Consider the following 19,919-nt stretch of genomic DNA (forward strand, 5'->3'; position numbering starts at 1 on the left):
AAATAGAATTGAAGAAAAGAGATCAGAGGGATTTAAGTTGCAGCACACAAGAAAATTGCACAAAGACGCTGGGAGAAGGTCAGAGTTCTGGACTTTTAGAAGTATGCTGTTGGGGCCTTATTGTGTGTAATGTTTTGGGAATATCAGTGCCTTCCTAGGAGGAAACACTAATTGACCATCAGTGGATAGCATTTCTAATATTTCCTTTAAGCCCTTTGAGAAAAGCTAGTAAGAGTAAGTGTCATTGCTCTCACATAGGTTGGGAGGCCTGTTGAGATTAGCCCGTCTTATGAAGATGGGCTAATTATGACACTGAACCTCAAGAGGAGTCAGGTAAGGGACAGGAGGATTCTGCCAATTTTCTGCTGTCATGAAAAATGAAAAAGGTACAGCTATGGGGCCAGGGATTGATTGATTGATTGATTGATTTAGCTTAAGTTCTTTTATTGGTACATTTTAGGAATACAATACGTTTACATTTATCATTGGGTGCTTGTACCTGTACATGATGTATCTTGGTTATTTTTTCCCCATTACCTGTGCGCCCTTCACCCCCTCCACCCTTCCCTATTTACACAGTCTTTGTTTCCATTTTTTTCTTTTCTCATAATTTTTCCTTTCCCCTTCCCCTCCCACTTCCAGGGCCAGGGATTTAGCTCAGTGGCATTGCACCTGTCTCAAAAGTGCAAGGTCCTGAGTTCGATCCCTGGTACCAAACAAACAAGCAAAGAAGGTACAGCTATGGCTCAAACTTGAAGTGCACTCTTCTCTGTAAATGCATGAAAGGTGAAGGTAGACTTAAGCAGGCAGGACCCAAGAGGCCTCCAAAGCTGGATCATGAACCTGTGATTTTGGTGCAGTTTCCTTGGAGTAATTCTGGAGAAATTACTAGCAGATTCAGGGCCTTACAGTCTGGAGCAGTAGAAAGATTAATGGTTATGAGTGTGTTCTTGAGCTAGATGAGACTGGTCATGTGGTTTTTCTTCATTTTAAAAATAGAAATAAAAGGAAGCTGGGTATGATGGTGCCTATTTGTAATCCTAGCACTTGGGAGGCTGAGGCAGGAGGATCATGAATTCAAGGCCGGCTATGTAGTGAATTAGAAGCCAGCCTGAAGTGAGATTTTGTCTCAAAAAAAAAAAAAAAAAAAAAAAAGGGAGGGAGGGCAATATTAGTATATGACTGCCATAGAATTTCTATAGGATCAGTGAAATCCCTGTGAATTTTGTATGCTGCTGCCTGGAACATTATGAGTACTCAATCAATGATACTTATAAGGGTTACTTTATTTCTTAAGCCATATGTAGCCAAGTTTCATCAGATGGCAAATGGTGAGACCACATTCATAAGGAAAGGCCTTACAAACTTAGGAGCTCACAACAAATAGCCACCCTAAGAGCTCTTGGAGGGATTTAGTCAAAACCCAGTCCCCATTATGCAGGGCTGGACCCCATCTCCTGTAGCCTATTTCATTTCAAACAACCTGATAGGCACAGTAGCTGGTCCCATGTTGTGACACAACTGAGAATTCTGCTTAAGAGTTGAAAATAAGCAGATTTGAACCATATTATTCTTTAGTTCCATAGTATTTGGTTAGGCAAGCTTCATATCCTCTTAGCCTCTGTTTTCTCCAGTGTCCAAGAGCAAGAACAGAATCAGAGTGCAGCAGCAATGGTTTTGAGAGAGTGGTAGATACCATTAACCTGGCCCTCTGTGAGGCTGGATGTGTCTGAGGTTCTATTTGTTGACCTGTTTGGTTATCCTGTAGGTGGCTTTGCCAGTGCCTCACATTTGGAATACCACAGCAAGAAGCAAGCAACAGAGTTGGCAAGAGAAAACATAACCTAGAAGGTGAGACAGATTGTAGTAACTAGAGAAGCAAGACTGGTGAGAACAGGGAGGAGAACATGAGCAAATAAAGATGGAAGAGAGAAAAATGAAGACTGGAAAGTGAAAGGGCAATTGAAAATAAATGGAGCTTTCTGATGCTGATGAAGCATGAGTTAGAAAATGATGATAATAATAGTTATAGAAAGATCATGAGATGGTTAGAAAGCCTCAAAGAATTGTAAGAGAAAAGGGTCTTTGGGGCATTGTGTTATCTATCTTTTGTCTTTATAGTTGAAGAAAGGAAAAAGTAAAGTAAAAAAGGAAAGAAAGAGAGAATCCTTGTGTTTGGGCTTTTGTGTCTAGGGGATTAGATTTGATCTATAAGGCCTTTTCCATGCCTAATAATCTATGAATTTACAAGTCAGACTTATTTATATAAGATTTCTTATCTAGTTAAAATAATTTACTGTGGTTTGTATAACTTCCATGAAAGCCACATTATTATGGATGATGTGAACGTGTCTGATTTTTCAAATTTACAAAAAGTCAAGATCATAATGCCCTTCGAATTTCTAAGTAGCTTATACAGTGGGATCCTTTTTTTTCCAGAAAGCTAACCAGCCCCCAGGGGTGTCCTGAGATTAGTGCTGAGCCTTTGGCAAAATGAAATCTGGGCTAGAACAGGTCCCAGAGCTTTGTGGCATTCCTTTGGGGGATTCCTCCGTTTCCTCATTGCTAAAGTCTATGATGTCTGTCTCCTTGGCATCTAGGTTTTCCATTAAGTACAGCATCTCAGGAGAGACCCGAGAGCCAGCCCCATTGCTGACTGCACTGGGCTCTGAGGATATCCACGTTTCAAGAAAGAGAGGCTGCCCAGGGCTCATGGGATCTGGACTTAGATTTCCTAGGGAGGTGTGGCTGGACTCCTGAAACTCTGGGAGGCTCCACCTTTTCAGGAACCTGTCATCATCTGGGTCTTCCTCAAACTTGAACTTATTTGTCTCAGTACAGGCTGAAGCAGTCTGGAGAGTAGGGCTCCCAGGAGGTGGCCCCTCCTCTGAGGGGGAAAGGAGTGATCCTACCGGGTCTTCCTGCTGCTCCGTCCTGCTTGGCTGAACTCCAGTAAACTCAAAGCTAGTGATGGAAGTAGTGGAATTGTGGTGATGGCCATCTGATGAGAGCGCTGGCACTTCAGCTGCTGTGATCAATACCTCGGGGACCTGAGGCATTTTGGTGGGGGAGGCCCTCACACTGCACTGTGGGGTTAGGCTCTGGAGGGTGCTTGTCCTGCTGGTCTCCCTGATTGTGGACAGTTCTCCCATGCTGGAATGAAGCTTGAGGCCGCCCTCGAGGGAGTGCGATTGCTGCTGGATATGTGAGGCTCTGTGAGGGCTTCTAGAGGGCACATGCAGCAGATCCTGAGTTGGTCTGATGGGGAAGAGCATGGAGCTGTCGCTGGCCTGCCTCCTGAAGCTTCTCCTGGGGCTAGTGGGGTGCTCGTGGGTACTCAAGAACCTCTTGACTTTTCTTATCATAGAGTGCCGATGGCCATGCTTCTGAAAGTCCCACATCCACTCCTCACTGGGGAAGTCAGACTCAGACATCCTGAAACACACAATGACAAAAAGACAGGAATGGTAGCCTTGGGGGCCTGACTCTGGGGGCAGAGTCTCAAAGTCAAGAAATGAATTTGCTGTTTTTGCTTTACAGATTTTGAAAGGGAGGCAGGGGGATTTAACTCAACATAGTTCAGTAGGGATTTTCAAGCTTTTTGGTTTCAAGATCCTTTTAAACTCTTAAAAATTATCGTGTACCTCAAAGACATCTATTAATGTGAGTATTTTCTATCATTTCCTACATTTGTAATTATAACAGGAATTTTAAAACACAAGAATGTATACGTACACATTGCATTAATGGTTAATGATGATGTCATTGCATATCTGGTAGCTTCTGGAACATTCTCCTGTGTGTGAGTCATCCCTTATCTGTGGGACAGACATTCCAAGACACTCAGTAGGTGCCTGAAACTACAGATGGTGCGAAACCATAAGGGGTTTTCTATCTTGTTTGTCACACACTGACTGTAACTTTTGTAGTTTGAGTTGTGACAGCAAAACTAGCATGAATTTCTTTTCCTTCTCCACAATTTCATGGGTAGAAGAGTCACTCATATTGTAGATCTTCACAATTTCAGCATAGGAAGCACTTTACAGCTCCCTTTGACATATGTGCATTGTCCCCATTACTACTCCTGTGCTCTGGAGTTATTATTAAGCAGAATAAAGGTTACTTGAATACAAGTACTGTGACGCTGTGACAGTCAGTCTGATAACTGAGTTGTCTATTAAGTGCCTGGAGGGCAGACAGTGCAGATACACTAGACAAAGGGATGCTTCATGTTCTAGGTAAGATGGAGCAGGATAGTTTGAGATTTCATTCACTCTTCAGAATGGAATGCAATTTAATTGCAATGAATTATTTATTTCTAGAAACTTTTATTTAATATTTTTGGATTATAAAGAAAAAATAGTTTAGGAGTGTGTTTGATTGTGCATAACTGCAACCTTGGAAAGTGAAGTGGTGGCTAAAGGGAAAAGAGAAGAGGCAAATAACAGCTTGGTATTAATATGAAAATAGTTTTGACCTTAAGGATTCTTCTCTAAGTGGGTCTTTGAGACTCACTGATCTGGAGACTTGAACATTAAAACATGTATACTGTATACAATATATGATCTTTCTCCCTTATTACAGTTAAAATGAGATCCTGTTCCCCCAGTATCCATAATTCCCTTCTCCCCCCAAAACAATGGATCATAGCTAAATTTTAAAAGAGCGCAAATAACAGCTAATGTTCATTTAGTTCTCACAACAATTGTGTGAGTTGGTATTTTTATTATTATTCATACTTTACAGAGAAGGAAACTGAGTCCCAGAGAGATCCATTAGGCTTAAGCAGCCAGTGAGGGCCAAACTCCAAGACCAATTCCAGAGCCTTTGGTCTTTACTCCTGTGATAAAAGCCTGCCACACAGGTGTCAAGAGATGAGCTAAAGCCCAGGGCAGACTGATAAGTAAAACTATTGTCTTTTCGCAGAGGTGATTTCTGGTGAATGCTTTGCCTTTCTGTCTGTTCAGTGAGTTAAGGAAAGAGAACCACATTGTGCTTGGGCTCCCTTGTGAGTAAGTCTGATGCATTTGCTGTGGCTAAAAATTTCCTATTAATTTTAACATTTAAAAATTAAAACAAATAATCTTACTATTTTAAATCTCCTTAAGGCTGAAATAAAACGAGTAACTCAGATAGCCATAAGACTGGTTGGTAGTAAGGTCTGCTCTTGCCTCAGATTACATGGTTGTCTCACATTCCTGAGGACTTAGAGTCTTAATGGGGTTTGGAGAACTCCTTAAAGCCTTGCCCTTAAACAACAAATGCTCATGCTGGCTGTGGGAGCACCCGTAATCACACTAACCCAGTCCAGCATTGGTATTGATATACATGGTGACAAGACACTTCATGCCAGGAGCATTTTATGTGACATAAAGGGAAGAGTTGGTGCAGTAAATTGCATGTGTAACCTGAAAGGGCAAAGGGAGTAGCCAAAGAAAATGTGTTCCTGGTGTTTATGAATAAGAGATGGACGACCAAGATGATTAACTGGCTACATGTCCCAGGAAGGGGTTCCATTACACCCTTGTGCTGTTATTCTGAAGCCCCAGCTGTGCCCTTGGCTACCACATAGCCTTCTGACCTGCCCCCTGCTGTGCAAGGTGCGGCTTCTGTTACATGGACTTGGAAATGCAGACTCATGCTTCAGTGGCCTGGGTGACCCTGCTTACTGGATTTCATTAGGTCAGATTCCAGTCATACTTCACAGGAATCTGTTTAGCTGGGGTGCACACAAGCATAGTTGGTCACTAAGACTGCCACACTGGATGTGCTCTGGGACTTGAGGTCGACCTGGCAATTTCTCTTTATAGGACCAGCATCTGTCCTCCATTTGGGATCTTGACTATTTATTTGAATTCCTTAACTACTTCTAAAGCACATAACCTCATAAGAATGATACAGTCTTCTAGGGAAAAAAGTTTGTGTTTTTTTGTACTTCAAAATTTTGTAGCAAAAACAAAACAAAACAAAACCCTTGTGATTCAAAAGGAAAAACCTTGCAAACTATGCACAGGTGTAGTGGATACATACATTCAATATAGTGACAGGAATAAGCCACTGAGTCACAGAATAGAGAAAAACGGACATGTTTAGTGAAGAAACTGCAAAAGGATTAGTGCTTTTGCTAATGTTCTACTGACTGACATTGGGTTGATCTGTCAAAGACCCTAATGCACCTTCTGCCACATGTAGACTCAAGAGATTTATCTGCTTATTCACCAGCAAATTTATGGAACATTTATCATGAACAATTTGTTGCAGTAGGAACATTATTTATAATTTAAAAGGAGCAAGAACATACACACACACACACACACACACACACACACATACCTTTGAGACAAATTAAGTTTTTGAGCTGCCCTTGACACTGAGAGTTGGACAGGTGGAGAAGGGACAGAACATTTCAGGTGGAAGAAGTGACTTGAGCAAATAAGGCAGCAGGAATTAGAATGCTTGTGAGGAATAGGAACACTTGAGGTGGTATAAACATACAGGATAGTGTTAGGCACAGGCTAGCAAGCTATTTTGGAGTGTGTTATAAAGAGTCCTGTCCTGCGTAGAGGGATTTGAACTTCACTGCAGAGGTACTGTGCAGCTATGGATTGTCTTGGACAATAGTGGGAATAGCCAGGGTTGCCTGGTCTGGTAGTAGAGCCCAAGCTGGAATGGCTACATGAAAAGCAACACTGATGGATGCTTAGGGTAAGAAATATAAACTTTCCCACCTTAGCCTGAAATGGGTCGTTTGAAGAACATTTTGTTTTTTGTGCATTTCATGATGAAACGATGAGTGGTGTCCTCCAGGTTTTTATTCCATGGGGGAGCAATAGTGGAATTCATCAGCATGATGGGCTGAATGACCTTTCTTCCATGAAAAGTGCTTCCATTGAAAATTTCATTGCTAATGCACAATGTCTGCCACCTTCCTTCTCTAAAAGTCATGGTTTTCAGCATGACTGTTCTCACTCTGGGGGAAATTGTGGTTTAAGAACAAAATGGTTTAAACCTTAGAGCACAGAGAATAGAATACATTTAAAAAGTCTTCATTTCCTAACTGGGTGGCTTTGGTGTGCCTTTTAGGTCCTTTTATGCTTTCTGTTCCTCCTTTTCTGATTTTAAAAATGTATTCTTAGTATAAAGTTAGAATAATTATAAGACCCAAAATGTCACTTAAGCAGTTCTAGCAGAAACACTATATGACACAACATAAGCACTCTCATTATATTGCTAAATATTAGAGATGGTCAGCTGAAAAAGTGAGGTTTTGTATTTTAAAACTCATTTGGACTGAGCTAGACAGGTAATTAGAGAATGGAGGACACTCATGGAAAGTGCTACCCAGCCATCAGTTTCTGGAGATGGAATTGGAGAGCTGTCTCTGATGTGGGACAAGTGATTCATTGTGAGAGCCTGCTGAGCTAGGATTGCTGCTGCTCAGGCTGACACTAGTTGTGTGACCTTGGGAGACTCACATAACCTCTCTGTGACTTAGCAATGCTCTTCGTAAACTAGTGATAGTGATACTTTATTGCTTTCCGGGTTGTTTGGGAACTCAAAAGGGATCATACATGCAGAAAAGCTCTCAAGAGTTGAAGATAGAACAAGGACTCTGTCAATGACTGGCAAAGTTTCAGAAATGGTTTCCAAACCATGATTGACTTCTCTGGTTGGAGGGAATGACAGTGTCTACCTAAGGGTCACTGCCTTTTTCCCCTTAAGAGTCTCCTTTAAAAATGTGACCTTGGAAGGGCTGGGGATTTAGCTCAGTGGTTCCAGTGCCTGCCTCAAAAAATGTGACCTTGGAGGGCCAGGGATTTAGCTCAGTGGTTTTGCCGCCTGCTGCACAAGGCCAAGGACCTGAGTTCGATCCCCAGTACCAAAAAAAAAAAAAAAAGTCACCTCGGAGCTGTCACCAAATAGTTAAAACCTTAGAAAGGATGACTTAGCATTCATTTACTGCTAAGAGTAGGATATGGGGGGAACAGAGAAGAGTGCTGGCAGAATCTGGGTTATTGGAAGGAAGGAAGATATGGCTGACTAGATGGTGGGAATATGGAGACGGGACTATCCTGACCTCACCTTGTCCCTCAATACTGGTATTTTTTTATGCCACTGCCAGAAATTACCAACCCAACTGTATACACTTATTGCATAATATAAATCATCAATACAGAAATACAGGACACATGGGAATGAGAAAGATTTCCTAGATGTTGGGCTATTTTTGGAAGGGAGTAGAAGGGTAGAAGAAGAAGAAAGAAAGGCTATTGCTTAAGCTTATTGTTTATAATTGAGTCTAAAAGAAAAGAGAGCCTGAATTATTTCTTCAGGGCAGATAAACATCTGGATTATTTTCAGTCCTAATGTAAAAAAACAAAACCCCAAGATTTCAAAACATTCATGGAGCACCTACAAAACCATCAGCCTCCCTTGCAAAGAACAGACATGGAAGGGCAGGAGCAGCAGAGATCTCTGGGCTGCCCAGGGTGCAGAATGCTTTGCCCCCCATGTTGCCAGGACAAGGGAGACAGGAGACCAGATGTTGAAGATGTCAGCAAGATTCCACAGTTTGAGGGGCATGTCTGATATGGAAAGACCACATAGCCTTGATGATTTGAAGGATTTTATGGATCTTTTTAAAAGCAAGCTTTTTGCAAAACAGCCCCATTTTGACTAGTATGATTAGGTAAACATAGAGCTTCAAAAAGACTGAAAGAGAAAACTGGATGCTGGCTTTTCTTTTTCTGTTCCACTTTTGAAGCTGTGTTTTGACAATTTAAATCGAAATGATAACAGGTCATTTTAAGAACTGAAATGAGGAATTTATGAAAATGATATTTAATACTATCTCGCATCAGATATCTTATTTTAAAATTGCTAGTGTACTCAGTGTTGGGGGACTACCTTGGAGGAAGCCAATAATTTTCCTGAGAATCTATCAAGGCAGAGACTTGCAAAACAAAATGTACTTTTCAAACCCATTAGAGGTGAACATTGTTATTTTTAACCTTCTGCGCTGCAGAATCACTGTCAAAATTGTAGCCAAGGATTTATAAATGGGCAAAGTAACCCTCATGCTGAGCTGGTAAGAATGGGGCTGAGAGATATGAGAAAATCCAGGGGACAGAAATTGTATCCTCCCAGCCTCCCCCTGCTCCATTTCTGGTAGACAATTTTAAGCTAGCGAAGCAACCTGGGAGCTCTACTTAGGCCAGAAAGCTGTGTGTAGAGCTGGTGACCTTCCCATCACCTCTCTGTTGCCGATCAAAGTTTAGACCAAGGATTACGGCAAATCTGACTTAAGAAGAGGACTATTGCACCTTTAAGGAGGCGTATCTGTCTTCATGCTGTCACCTTGGTTATTCTGTGCTGGCCTCCGCTGTTTGACACAAAGAGCCAAAAGTCAAAAGTGGAGGTTCACGTAACCCTCACCTGATTAATATTGTATTCTATAAGAGTTTTGTGAGAAAGGGAAATTAAGCCATGTATACAAAAGGTGAAAATGGAGGACCATTGATGACCCTATACTGACATTTTAATGAATCTTTACATTTTAAAATTATGTACTTAATGCAGTCATTTCCTTGTGAGGTTTTGTGTCCCTTTCCTTTCTGCAACATTAAGAGAAAAAAATCAATGTTCCAAGAATACACTTTTACTGAAGTTAGTGATTCAGAACTGGATATATTTTCAGTAGTATATAACATAAGCATACAAGACTATGTATTGGACTATGTCTTCTATTATAATGCTAAACTACTTGAGTATAGTTGGCCAAGAGAATTTTTGAAAAAAGTGTCAATCTGGAAGTATATTTAATCAAATTTTAAGGTCTTTGCTTGCTACAATACGTATCTTCATATAGTTTAACTAATATCACCTACTATGCAATCCTAAATGCTTTGTGCACATTGAGTATATATATGTATAACTACAAAAACTAATTGTATTATTGATCTATATGCTTAGAAGTTTTGGAATAGAAAAAGGTAAATAAAAGCCACCATTTCCAACCAAGTGATTATAGTTTCACAGTACCAGATGAGTCTTAAATAAATTTTTTGACTCTTCTCCTCCTTCTTCCCAAATAGACCTACCAGGAATCAGCCTTGAAAACTAGAGATCAAAAATGCAGCCCCAATCAGCCTATTTTTGCCTTACCTGCCTTACATAGTAGCCACCAAGCAAGAGAATAGTGATGACAGTTAAGGGAAGGATACGATGATTGGGGGCGACATTTACAATTTCTAGTTTTCAAGGCTATTTATTTTCTAGCTAGGTCTTATTTTCAGGGAAAGAGGGTAGAAGAAACTCTTAGAAAAATTTGAATATTTCTCCTCTTTACTAAGTGGATCCTTTTTTTTAAATTTAAAAAATAAATTAGAAGCCGGGAATTTAGCTCAGTGGTTCTGCCACCTGCCCCGCAAACACAAGGACCCGAGTTTGATCCCCGTTACAAAAAATAAATAAATAAATAAATAAGAATACATAATCTCTCTTGGTTCTTATTTTTTCCCCATTCCCCTGCCCTCCCTTCAACCCCTCCATCCCTATTTACAAAGATTTTGTTTCCATTTTTTCATTTTCTTATATGAATCCCATTCCCTTCTATCCTTTCCCCTAGCCCTCCCACTTCCTTCCCCTTTGCCCCTTTTCTTTCTATTTCACATTACCTATTATACATTTAGTCCTTATTTACACTTTCAGTTTCTCACACCAGAGAAACTATTTGGTATTTATACATGTGTGTCCTATTTATTTCACTTAAGAGTATTGCCTCAATGTGCATCCACTTAGCTATAAATGTCTCTAATTTCTCATTTTTTATGGCTGAGTAGTACTCCATTTTATAAAAAACCTACATTTTCTTGATCCAGTCTCCAGTTGATGGGGATTTGGGCTGTTTCCAAGTTTTAGCTATCACAAACTGTGCTGCTATGAACATGGGCGCACATATATCACAGTGGTATGATTCTTTTAGTTCTTTGGGGAAGATCCCCAGCACTGGAATAGCGGGGTCAAATGAGACTTCCAGTCCTAGTTCTTTGAGGTATCTCCATACTGATTTCCACAGTGCTTGCACCAGTCTACACTCCCACCAGCAGTGGAGCAGTGTTCCTCTTTCCCCACAGCCCCGCCAGCATGTGTTGTTGATTGATTTCATGATAGCAGCCATTCTTTCTGGAGTGAGGTGGAATCTCAGCATTGTTTTCATTTGCATCTCTCGAATGACCAGTGATGTTGAACATTTTTTCTTGTATTTATTTGCTATTTCTACTTCTTTGTCAGAGAAATGTCTGTTCATTTCAGATGCCCATTTTTGGATTGGGTCTTTAAATTTGGGAGGTCTGATCTTTTTAAGTTCTTTATAGAGTTGAGATAGTAGACTTTTGTCTGAGGAAGAGCAGGTGAAGATTTTTTCCCACATTGTGGGTTGTCTCTTCACACTGCTGGTGGTTTCTCTTGCTGTGCAGAAGTCTTTTAATAAGAAGAGATCCCACTTGTTGATTGTTTATGCTAGTGCACGGGCAACTGAGGTTTTGTCCATAAAATCTTTTCCTACGCTGATGTCTTCAAGAGTTCTACCTAACCTCTGTTCTAACTGGTTCAGAGTTTCTATTTTAATATTTAGATCTTTAATCCATTTTGATTTTAGTTTAGTGCATGGTGAGAGATATAGGTCTAGTTTTAATCTTTGGCAAGTTGAAGCCCAATTTTTCCAGCACCATTTATTTAAGAGGCTATCTTTCCTCCAGTGAAGTGTTTGACTCCTTTATTGAAGATGAGATGGCTGAATGTGTCTGGCATTGTTTCTGCATCTTCTAATCTGTTCCACTGGTCCTCAGGTCTGTTTCTTTGCCAGTACCATGCTGTTTTTTTCACAGTAGCTTTGTAGTAGAGTTTCAGGTTGGGGATTGTGATACCCCCTGCCATGTCTCTGTTACCTAGAATTGCTTTTGATATTCTGGGTCTCTTCTTGTTTCAAATGAATTTTTGGATTGTTTTCTCAAGGTCTGTGAAGTCTGCTGCTGGGATCTCAATTGGAATTGCATTAAATCTATATAGCAGTTTTGGAAGTATGGCCATTTTCACTATATTAATCCTTCCTACCCAGGAGCAGGGGATGTCTGTCCATTTTCTGATATCATCTTCAATCTCTCTTTTCAGAGTGCCATAGTTTTCAGAGAACAGGTCTTTGATTTCTTTCTTTAGGTTGATTCCTAGGTATTTCAGTTTCTTGGATGCTATTGTGAAAGGAATTATTTGCCCTATTTCTCTCTCAGTGAGTCTGTCATTTGTGTAGAGGAAAGCTATTGATTTTTGTGTGTTGACCTTGTAACCAGCTACTTGACTGAATTTGGTTATTAAGTCTAGAAGACTTTCGGTAGAGTTCCTGGGGTCTTCTATAGAGAGTATCATGTCATCTGCAAATAATGACAATTTGACTTCTTCATTACCTATCTTTATTCCTTTTATTTCTTTCTCTTGTCTAATTGCCGTGGCTAATGTTTCCAGAACTATATTGAACAAGAGTGGTGATAGTGGACATCCTTGTCTTGTTCCTGATTTTAGTGTGAAGGATTTCAATTTTTGACCATTTAGTATGATATTGGCTGTTGGTTTTTCATAGATGGCGTCTATCAGTTTGAGGTAGAGATCATCTATTCCAATTTTTGTAGGGTTTTTATCATAAATGCATGTTGGATTTTGTCAAATGCTTTTTCTGCATCTATGGAGATAATCATATGGCTTTTGTCCTTGGCTCTATTGATATAGTGTATTACATTGATTGATTTTCATATATTGAACCATCCCTGCATCCCTGGGATGAATCCCACTTGATCAGGGTGTATGATCTTCTTGATGATCTTCTGCATTCTGTTTGCCAGTATCTTATAAAGGATTTTTGCATCTATGTTCATTAGTGAGATTGGCCTATAGTTCTCCTTTTCAGTTGGGTCTTTCTCTGCTTTGGGGATCAAGGTGATGCTTGCTTCCAGGAATGAATTTGGGAGTATTGTTTCCCTTTCAATTTCATTGAAGAGTTTAAACAGTAGTGGTAGCAGTTCCTCTCTAAATGTCTTGTAAAATTCAGCAGTGAAGCCATCAGGGCCTGGGCTTTTCTTAGTTGATAAGTTTTTAATTCCATTTTCAATTTCATTGGTTGATACTGGGTTGTTCAGAATTTTTAGGTCTTCTTCCTTCAACTTTGGTAATTCATATGTATCTAGTTATCTGTCCATTTCTTCTGTGTTTTCCATCTTATTGGCGTATAGTTTCTGGAAGTAGGTATTGATGATCCTCTGGATTTCTGCTGGGTCTGTTGTAATTTCACCCTTTTCATTCCTAATTGCATGGATTTGGGCCTTTTCTTTCCTTTTTTCTGATAAGGTTGGCTAAGGGTTTGTCAATTTTTTTGATTCTTTCGAAAAACCAACTCTTGTTTTAACGAATTTTTTTGTATTGTTCTCTTAGTCTGCATTGCATTGATTTCTTCTCTAATCTTTATAATTTCCTCCCTTGTATGAGCTTTGGGTTTGTCCTCCTCTTCTTTTTCTAGAAGCTGGAGGTTCAGCATCAGGTTAATTGGACTCACTATGTTTTCCCAATACTAGTATTCTCTGCTATGAATTTCACTCATAAGATTGCTTTCATTGTGTCCCATAGATTCCGATATGTTGTATTGTCATTGTCATTTAATTGTAGGAACTCTCTGATTCTTCTTTAATTTTCTCTGTGACCCATTGGTTATTCAGAAGTGTGTTGTTCCATTTCCATGTGTTTATGAAATTCTTGCAGTTTCTTTTGGTATTGATCTCCAATTTCATTGCACTGTGGTCTGATAATATATAGAGGATAACTTTAATTACCTTGCACTTCCTTAAACATGTTCTGTGAGTGAGTATGTGGTCTATTTTGGAGAACGACCTGTGTGCCACTGAAAAGAATGTGTATTCTGATTTTGTGTGGTGGAACACTTTGTAAACATCTGTTAAGTTCATTTGTTCAAGAGTTTGATTGAGTTCTAGTATTTTGTTGCTTATTTTTTGTCTAGTTGATCTATTTGTGAAAGTGGGGTATTGAGGTCCCCCACTACTATTGTATTAGTTATTATTTTATTTTTCATGTCCATATTTGTTTTACATAGTTGGGCACACTAGTGTTTGGTCCATAGATATTTATGATTGACATCTCTTCCTCTTGGATTGTTCCCTTTACAAGAATGTAGTGTCCTTCTTTGTCTCTCTTAATCAGTGTTGGTTTGAAATCCCTTTGATCTGCAAAGAGGATAGTTACTCCTGCTTTTTTTCGGGTTCCTGTCACATGGAGGATCGTTTTCCACCCTTTTTCAGTCTATGAGTTTCTTTTTGAATTCAGTGAGTTTCTTGTATGCAGAATATTGTTGGATCTTGCTTCTTGACCCATTCTGCCAGCCTATTTCATTTGGTTGATCAATTGAGACCATTAACATTGATGGTTATAACTGATATGTTTTGACTTATCATTGTCATGACCTTTTCTTTTTGTTGGAATCTCCCCCTTTGCGTTTAATTTCTTGTTGTGCTGAATGGATTCATTCTGCTGGGCTTCCTGGGGTTGTGATCCTCATTGTCTTTTCCTAGTATATTGTCTAAAATTTTTTTCAGAGTGCTGGTTTGGTATTCATGAAGTTCCTAACGTACTCTTTGTCATGACAGTATCTTATTTCTCCATCAATTTTGAAAGATAGTTTTGCAGGTTACATCAGTCTAGGTTGGAGGTTGTTTTCCTTTAGGGCTTGAAATACATCACTCCAAGCTCTTCTTGCCTTGAGGGTTTGTGTTGAGAAGTCTGTTGTGATTCTGATGGGCTTTCCTTTGTATGTGATTTGTTTCTTTTCTCTAACTGCTTGTAGAAATTTATTCTTCTGTTGGGTTTCTGGAATCTTAACTATTATATGCCTATGTGTAGATTTTTTTTTAATCAAGGCTAGTTGGAGTCCTACATGCCTCATTTATCTGTATGTCAAGTTCTTTTCCCCTCCTTGGGAAGTTTTCTGCCATCATTTCTGTGATGAGTTTTTTTTATGTCATCTGCACTGTCTCTTGTTTCTTCATTGACTCCAATCAGTCTTATGTTATTCTTCTTTGCATGGTCTAGCAGTTGCTGGGTTGATTTCTCATAGTCCCTTACTATTTTAAAGAAATTTTTCTTTTCATGGTCACTAATTGCAGTCTTATCTTCTATATCTGAAATTCTGTCCTCACATTGGCTCATTCTGCCGTGTAGACTTTCAGTGGAGCTTTTAATCTCCTGGAAATCTGTTTGCATCTATTTTATGGATTCCATTTGTTTCCTATGTTGGGATTCCATCATATTCCTCAGCTCCTCTATTTTTTAATCTGTGTCCTCTTTAGATTTATTAATCATTTCTTGCACTATAGGCACAATCTCTGCTGTTATCTGAGAAATTATTTCTGATTTCATTTTTTCCAGATCCTCTTTTGTTGCTAGTTCAGGTAGTCCAGGTCATTGAATAACAGATTGATCCATCTTGTTTCTCTTTGGAGTTGCTTTAGTTGATCTGCAAGTCTGATTTTGAGTCTTGGTTATGTGTCTTCTCATTTCTAGCAGGGGGAGGTGTGTGCTACTGCTGCCCTTGTGGCTCACTGCCTCATCGCTGGGGGCAGCTCTGCTCCTCAGTGCTGGGAGTGGTGTTAAAGTAGCCTGCAAAGCTCCTAAGAGGATCCTTATTTGACATCATGCACCCCTTGTATAAGATTACTATAAATATGAAGAGGTTTCAACATGTAATTTTTTTTTTTTTGGTACCCAAGATTGAACTCGGGACCTTGTGCTTGCGAGGCAGGTGCCAGAACCACTGAGCTAAATTCCTGGCCCTTCAACATATAATTTAAATAATGGCAGAAAAGCCCAATAAAACAACTCACTTTAGAAGGGACTGCAGTTTAGTTTAAGATTTGAACATGCTTTCAGATTAGCAGCACGGTTAGATCATGTGCTCATGGCACACTTGAATGATGCATTTTGTCAGCAGCCATGGCCTCCCTTCTCTAGAACTTGGAATTGTCTGGCTATTATGGAGGTATAGTGTGTTGGGGTTCTTCCTGGGCCTGTAAGAGATTAGTGCTTCTTTACTATTAGCAGGTTTGATTTTCAAGACAGGACTAAAGAGACTTATGAATCTTCAGGTCTTTAATTTCCATGTGTTCTATTTCTCAGTGTCTTTTTTTTTTTTGGTACTGGGGATTGAACTCAGGACCTTGCACTTGAGAGGGAGGCGGCAGCACCAGTGAGCTAAATCCCTGGCCCATATTTCTCAGTGTCTTAAACATTGGTAATCTCAAGTAAATAAAAAATAGAAAAAATTTTGAAGTGACTCATGAAGCCGTAAGACAAGCATTCTACCTTTTTCCTCAACCCAGCTGTGGCAGACTAGGTCTGGATCATTTTTTCTTTCTGTTTTTCAGCCATGTTCTGTTAAATTTAAGCATTTGAGGTTTGTTTTGGTAAAGTTAGGTTTATCAAACTAAGTATTTATTACTGCCACAATAAGAACTATTTTCACTTATGACTGCTTTCTTATTGTACATCTTATCAACATCTCTTCTTCTGGCTGATTTTGGGTATTTTCTTAATCTTAGTTAATAGTGTTTTCCAAGTGAGTTAATTAAAAAGACACTTTAATTACGACAGCTATCAGAAAGCATTCCATATAATAACAAAAGAACAAACAAAACATATTCAACTAAAGTGATTTCAGGTAAGATGATGGGCAAGAGTTCAAATAGAAAATTTTTTTCACTGCTTAGTTAATTCAGAGGATGGTTTATTAAGAGGAGATTAATGACTATATAGTAACTATCACTATTAGATGGTCAAGGCTGGCATATTTATAAAAGCACTTCTACTTTGGGCACTCCATTTACTTTTTTTTTTTTTGGTACCAGGGATCGAACTCAGGTCCTTGTGCTTGCAAGGCAGGCGGTGGAACCACTGAGCTAAATCCCTGGCACCATTTATATTTTTAAACAACCTTTTTTCATGCAATCAGTTGATTCTAAAGTTGATTTTTACAACATTGGGAGATGAGATGGAACTTCAGACTGATTTGGTGTTGGAGTGTATAAAATGCAGGTTTATTTTTATTTTTTTTCATTATTGCACCTTCAAGTTTTACTTTCAATCCTTGTTAGCCACTTCCACTTGCTTCCCTCCAAACAAAAGTCTAAAACTGACTACCTCCATGCTCATCACTTTAGCCTGTTATTTTCATAAACATAATCTAAGTTTAAACTCTACATATAAGGCACAAAAACTTTACTAAATTAGACTTCTATGTTTTCCATACATCACCAACTGGAGTTGCCCTGTGTCCTATTGGTCTTGACTTCACAACATTCCTAAGTGGTCGAGGGGAAGCTCAGGGTGGGGGCAGCATCCTAAGTTCCGGTCACCAATGGGCACAGCCACACCCACTTGCTTCTGGCTTAAGGCTCAAAGGTCAGGCAATGGCAGCAAAAATGTTAACCTTGCAAAATCCATGGAGTAATCCAGAAATACAGCAGTGTCCTCTTTTTGTGGGCTCGCCTCCTCTTTCAGTTGTTACTTTTAAGAAATGTCTACATATTCACAGCAAGTTGAAGCCAAAGGAAATAGCAAGGAAGACCAAAGCCACAGGTATTACAACATAGGACCTGCTTTGTTTTGGAATTCAATGGTAAGGGGTCCCCAGGTGTTCGCAGTTCAGTGAGGAGACACCCTGGATATCAGAGTCAGAAACACTACTGAAAGGACACAGACCTGATGTTGGGCCAGGGATCAGATGGGCATTGGATGGGCAGCTCTGCTCTGGGTCTGCACCCTGCTAGATGGTGAATATGCTGGAGTCTATAAGCCCTTGAAATACTTTCCAAAGCAGCACAAGGCACATGCCCTTGGTCAGTGTGTGGTGAACTAAGTGGAGGGGTGAAAGCATCTGTGAATTGCCCTTAGGTTTTCCAGTTTGGAAGTTTCCAAGCCCTGTGCTCAGCTTCCACTAAAGGAGACATTTACAGGCCAGGCACCTACTCAGTGCACCCTAGGCAAGATCCTCACCCTCAACCATCAGGCTCAAACTTCTTTCTAGACTCTTCTCAGGGCACCTACTCTCCAGGGTGTCACCAATAAAATGCAGATTTAAAACAGTAGCTTTTTCAACTCAGATTAGGCAGAAAAAGGTGAGCCTTGTTAGAATTTACTTTCAATAAGATGAGATGATGACTGCACGAGGTAAAAATAGTGCTTCCTACTCCACCAGCCACATGGGCACCATCTCCCCTTGTCTCCTTCTACACCCAATTGGGGCTCCTTCCTTCTGTCTCAGATGCCAAGGCCTCCCTCCTCTGGGCCAGCCCCAGGCCTTTGCCATCCCCATGTCTTCTCTGTCATCCCTCATGATGCTACCTAGTCCCTAATCCCCTCCTGCTTAAGTGACAGCAACCTGTTAAATGGTCTCTCTGATTCTACTCTTTTCATCAGCAATCCACCTTTCAGTCAGCTGCCCGGCTAACCTATCTAAAATAAAAATGCGACCATGTCTGTGAAGAGTTTTGGGCCAAGGCAGAGGCCCTTCACCCGGCCTGTAAAACCTTCCATAATCTGCCCTTCCTTCTTCTCCAGATTCATTTCTTGGCTCTTCTTTGTACATCCAATTGTTCCTTTGAATATATCATTTATCATTCCCTTCCATGTTTGCTCACACTGGCCTGGAACATACCCTTTACTGATTCCCCCGCTCCCATTTGTGTGCCAGCTCTACTCTCCTCATTAAAGATGAATGCTACACTCCCAACTCCAAGAACCTTTCTCTGATCCACCAGGCTGAGTGTTCCCATAAGACCCTGAGGATTTCTCTATTGCTGCACTAAATCACATTGTATTGTAACTTGTCTCCTCATTATCTCTGTGTGCTTATGTGGTATTTAAAAAATTAATTTTTTTCCCATGTCTATATCTAGTATCTGGCATAAAATTTACCACATAGTAGAACTCTGGAAAAAAACTTTTAAATTTGTACTTAAAGAGTTTAAAAAAGGGAGAAGCAATAACTTTGTTTCAGATGTGCACATCTAGTAAATATTCAGAAAACAGAGCCATATTTTGAACAAAGTTTCATAATACTGAGAACAAAAGAATTTCCTTTCTATGTGAAGGTGAATAGTGTGCCGGATAAAATAGTGGCAGAGTAATTTCTCAGGTGCCCTTGGATAATACTTTTGCTCAGTTTTGTTTTGGTTACAGAGCATCAAACTTGGAAACTTGAACTTGCGAGGCAGGCGGCGGAACCACTGAGCTAAATCTCCGGCCCTTGTTTTGTTTTTTTTTGAGACAGGGTCTCACCATGTAGTACAGGCTGGTTTTGAACTCGCTATGCAGCCCAGCCTGGCTGTGAACTTCCTATGATCCTCCTGCCTTGCTTCCTGAGTGCTGGGATTACAGGCATGCACCACCACACCTGGCCTTTTGCTCAGTTTTTGAAGGGTATTTATTGCCTTGCTGTTAGAATTTCTGGGTCATAGGAATTGTAGCTACAAATCTGAAATCTTGATATACAAAGATAATGAAGTTTCATTCTGAATTAAATATGCTGGGACTATTCACAGAATAAAAATAAACAATACAAAAATAAAAAATTGGGCCGGGGATTTGGCTCAGTGGTTTCGATGCCTGCTGCGCAAGCACAAGGACCTGAGTTCGATCCCCAGTACCAAAAAAAAAATTTACTCATCCAAGAAAAGATTTTTATGCTCATCAAGCATGGACACATGAACTAGCCATGGGTAGTCAAAACATTGTCTCTACCGGTCAGAAGTGATTAGTTTAGGAATGGATATGTTAGTCAAGCCCTGCCAGTTATAGCAAATCCAGCACTT

General features: G+C 39.9%; 1 protein-coding gene across 5 annotated transcripts in view; it reads right to left on the reverse strand.

Annotated features, from left to right (window-relative positions):
- Window positions 1–423: 423 nt before the first annotated feature.
- The window catches only part of Best3 (bestrophin 3), a 77,938-nt gene continuing 58,442 nt past the window's right edge, over window positions 424–19,919 (reverse strand). For all 5 annotated transcript variants that reach the window (XM_087192487.1, XM_087192486.1, XM_087192485.1 and 2 more), the window contains one exon: window positions 424–3,435. In XM_087192487.1, coding sequence (XP_087048613.1) covers window positions 2,472–3,435 — 964 coding nt within the window. In that variant the 3' untranslated portion in view covers window positions 424–2,471. The remainder of the gene's footprint in view (window positions 3,436–19,919) is intronic.

Source organism: Heterocephalus glaber, unplaced genomic scaffold, assembly GCF_053883595.1.
Source record: "Heterocephalus glaber isolate CG9 unplaced genomic scaffold, H.glaber_assembly_v1.0 deba00001571, whole genome shotgun sequence".
Classification (NCBI taxonomy): domain Eukaryota; kingdom Metazoa; phylum Chordata; class Mammalia; order Rodentia; family Bathyergidae; genus Heterocephalus; species Heterocephalus glaber.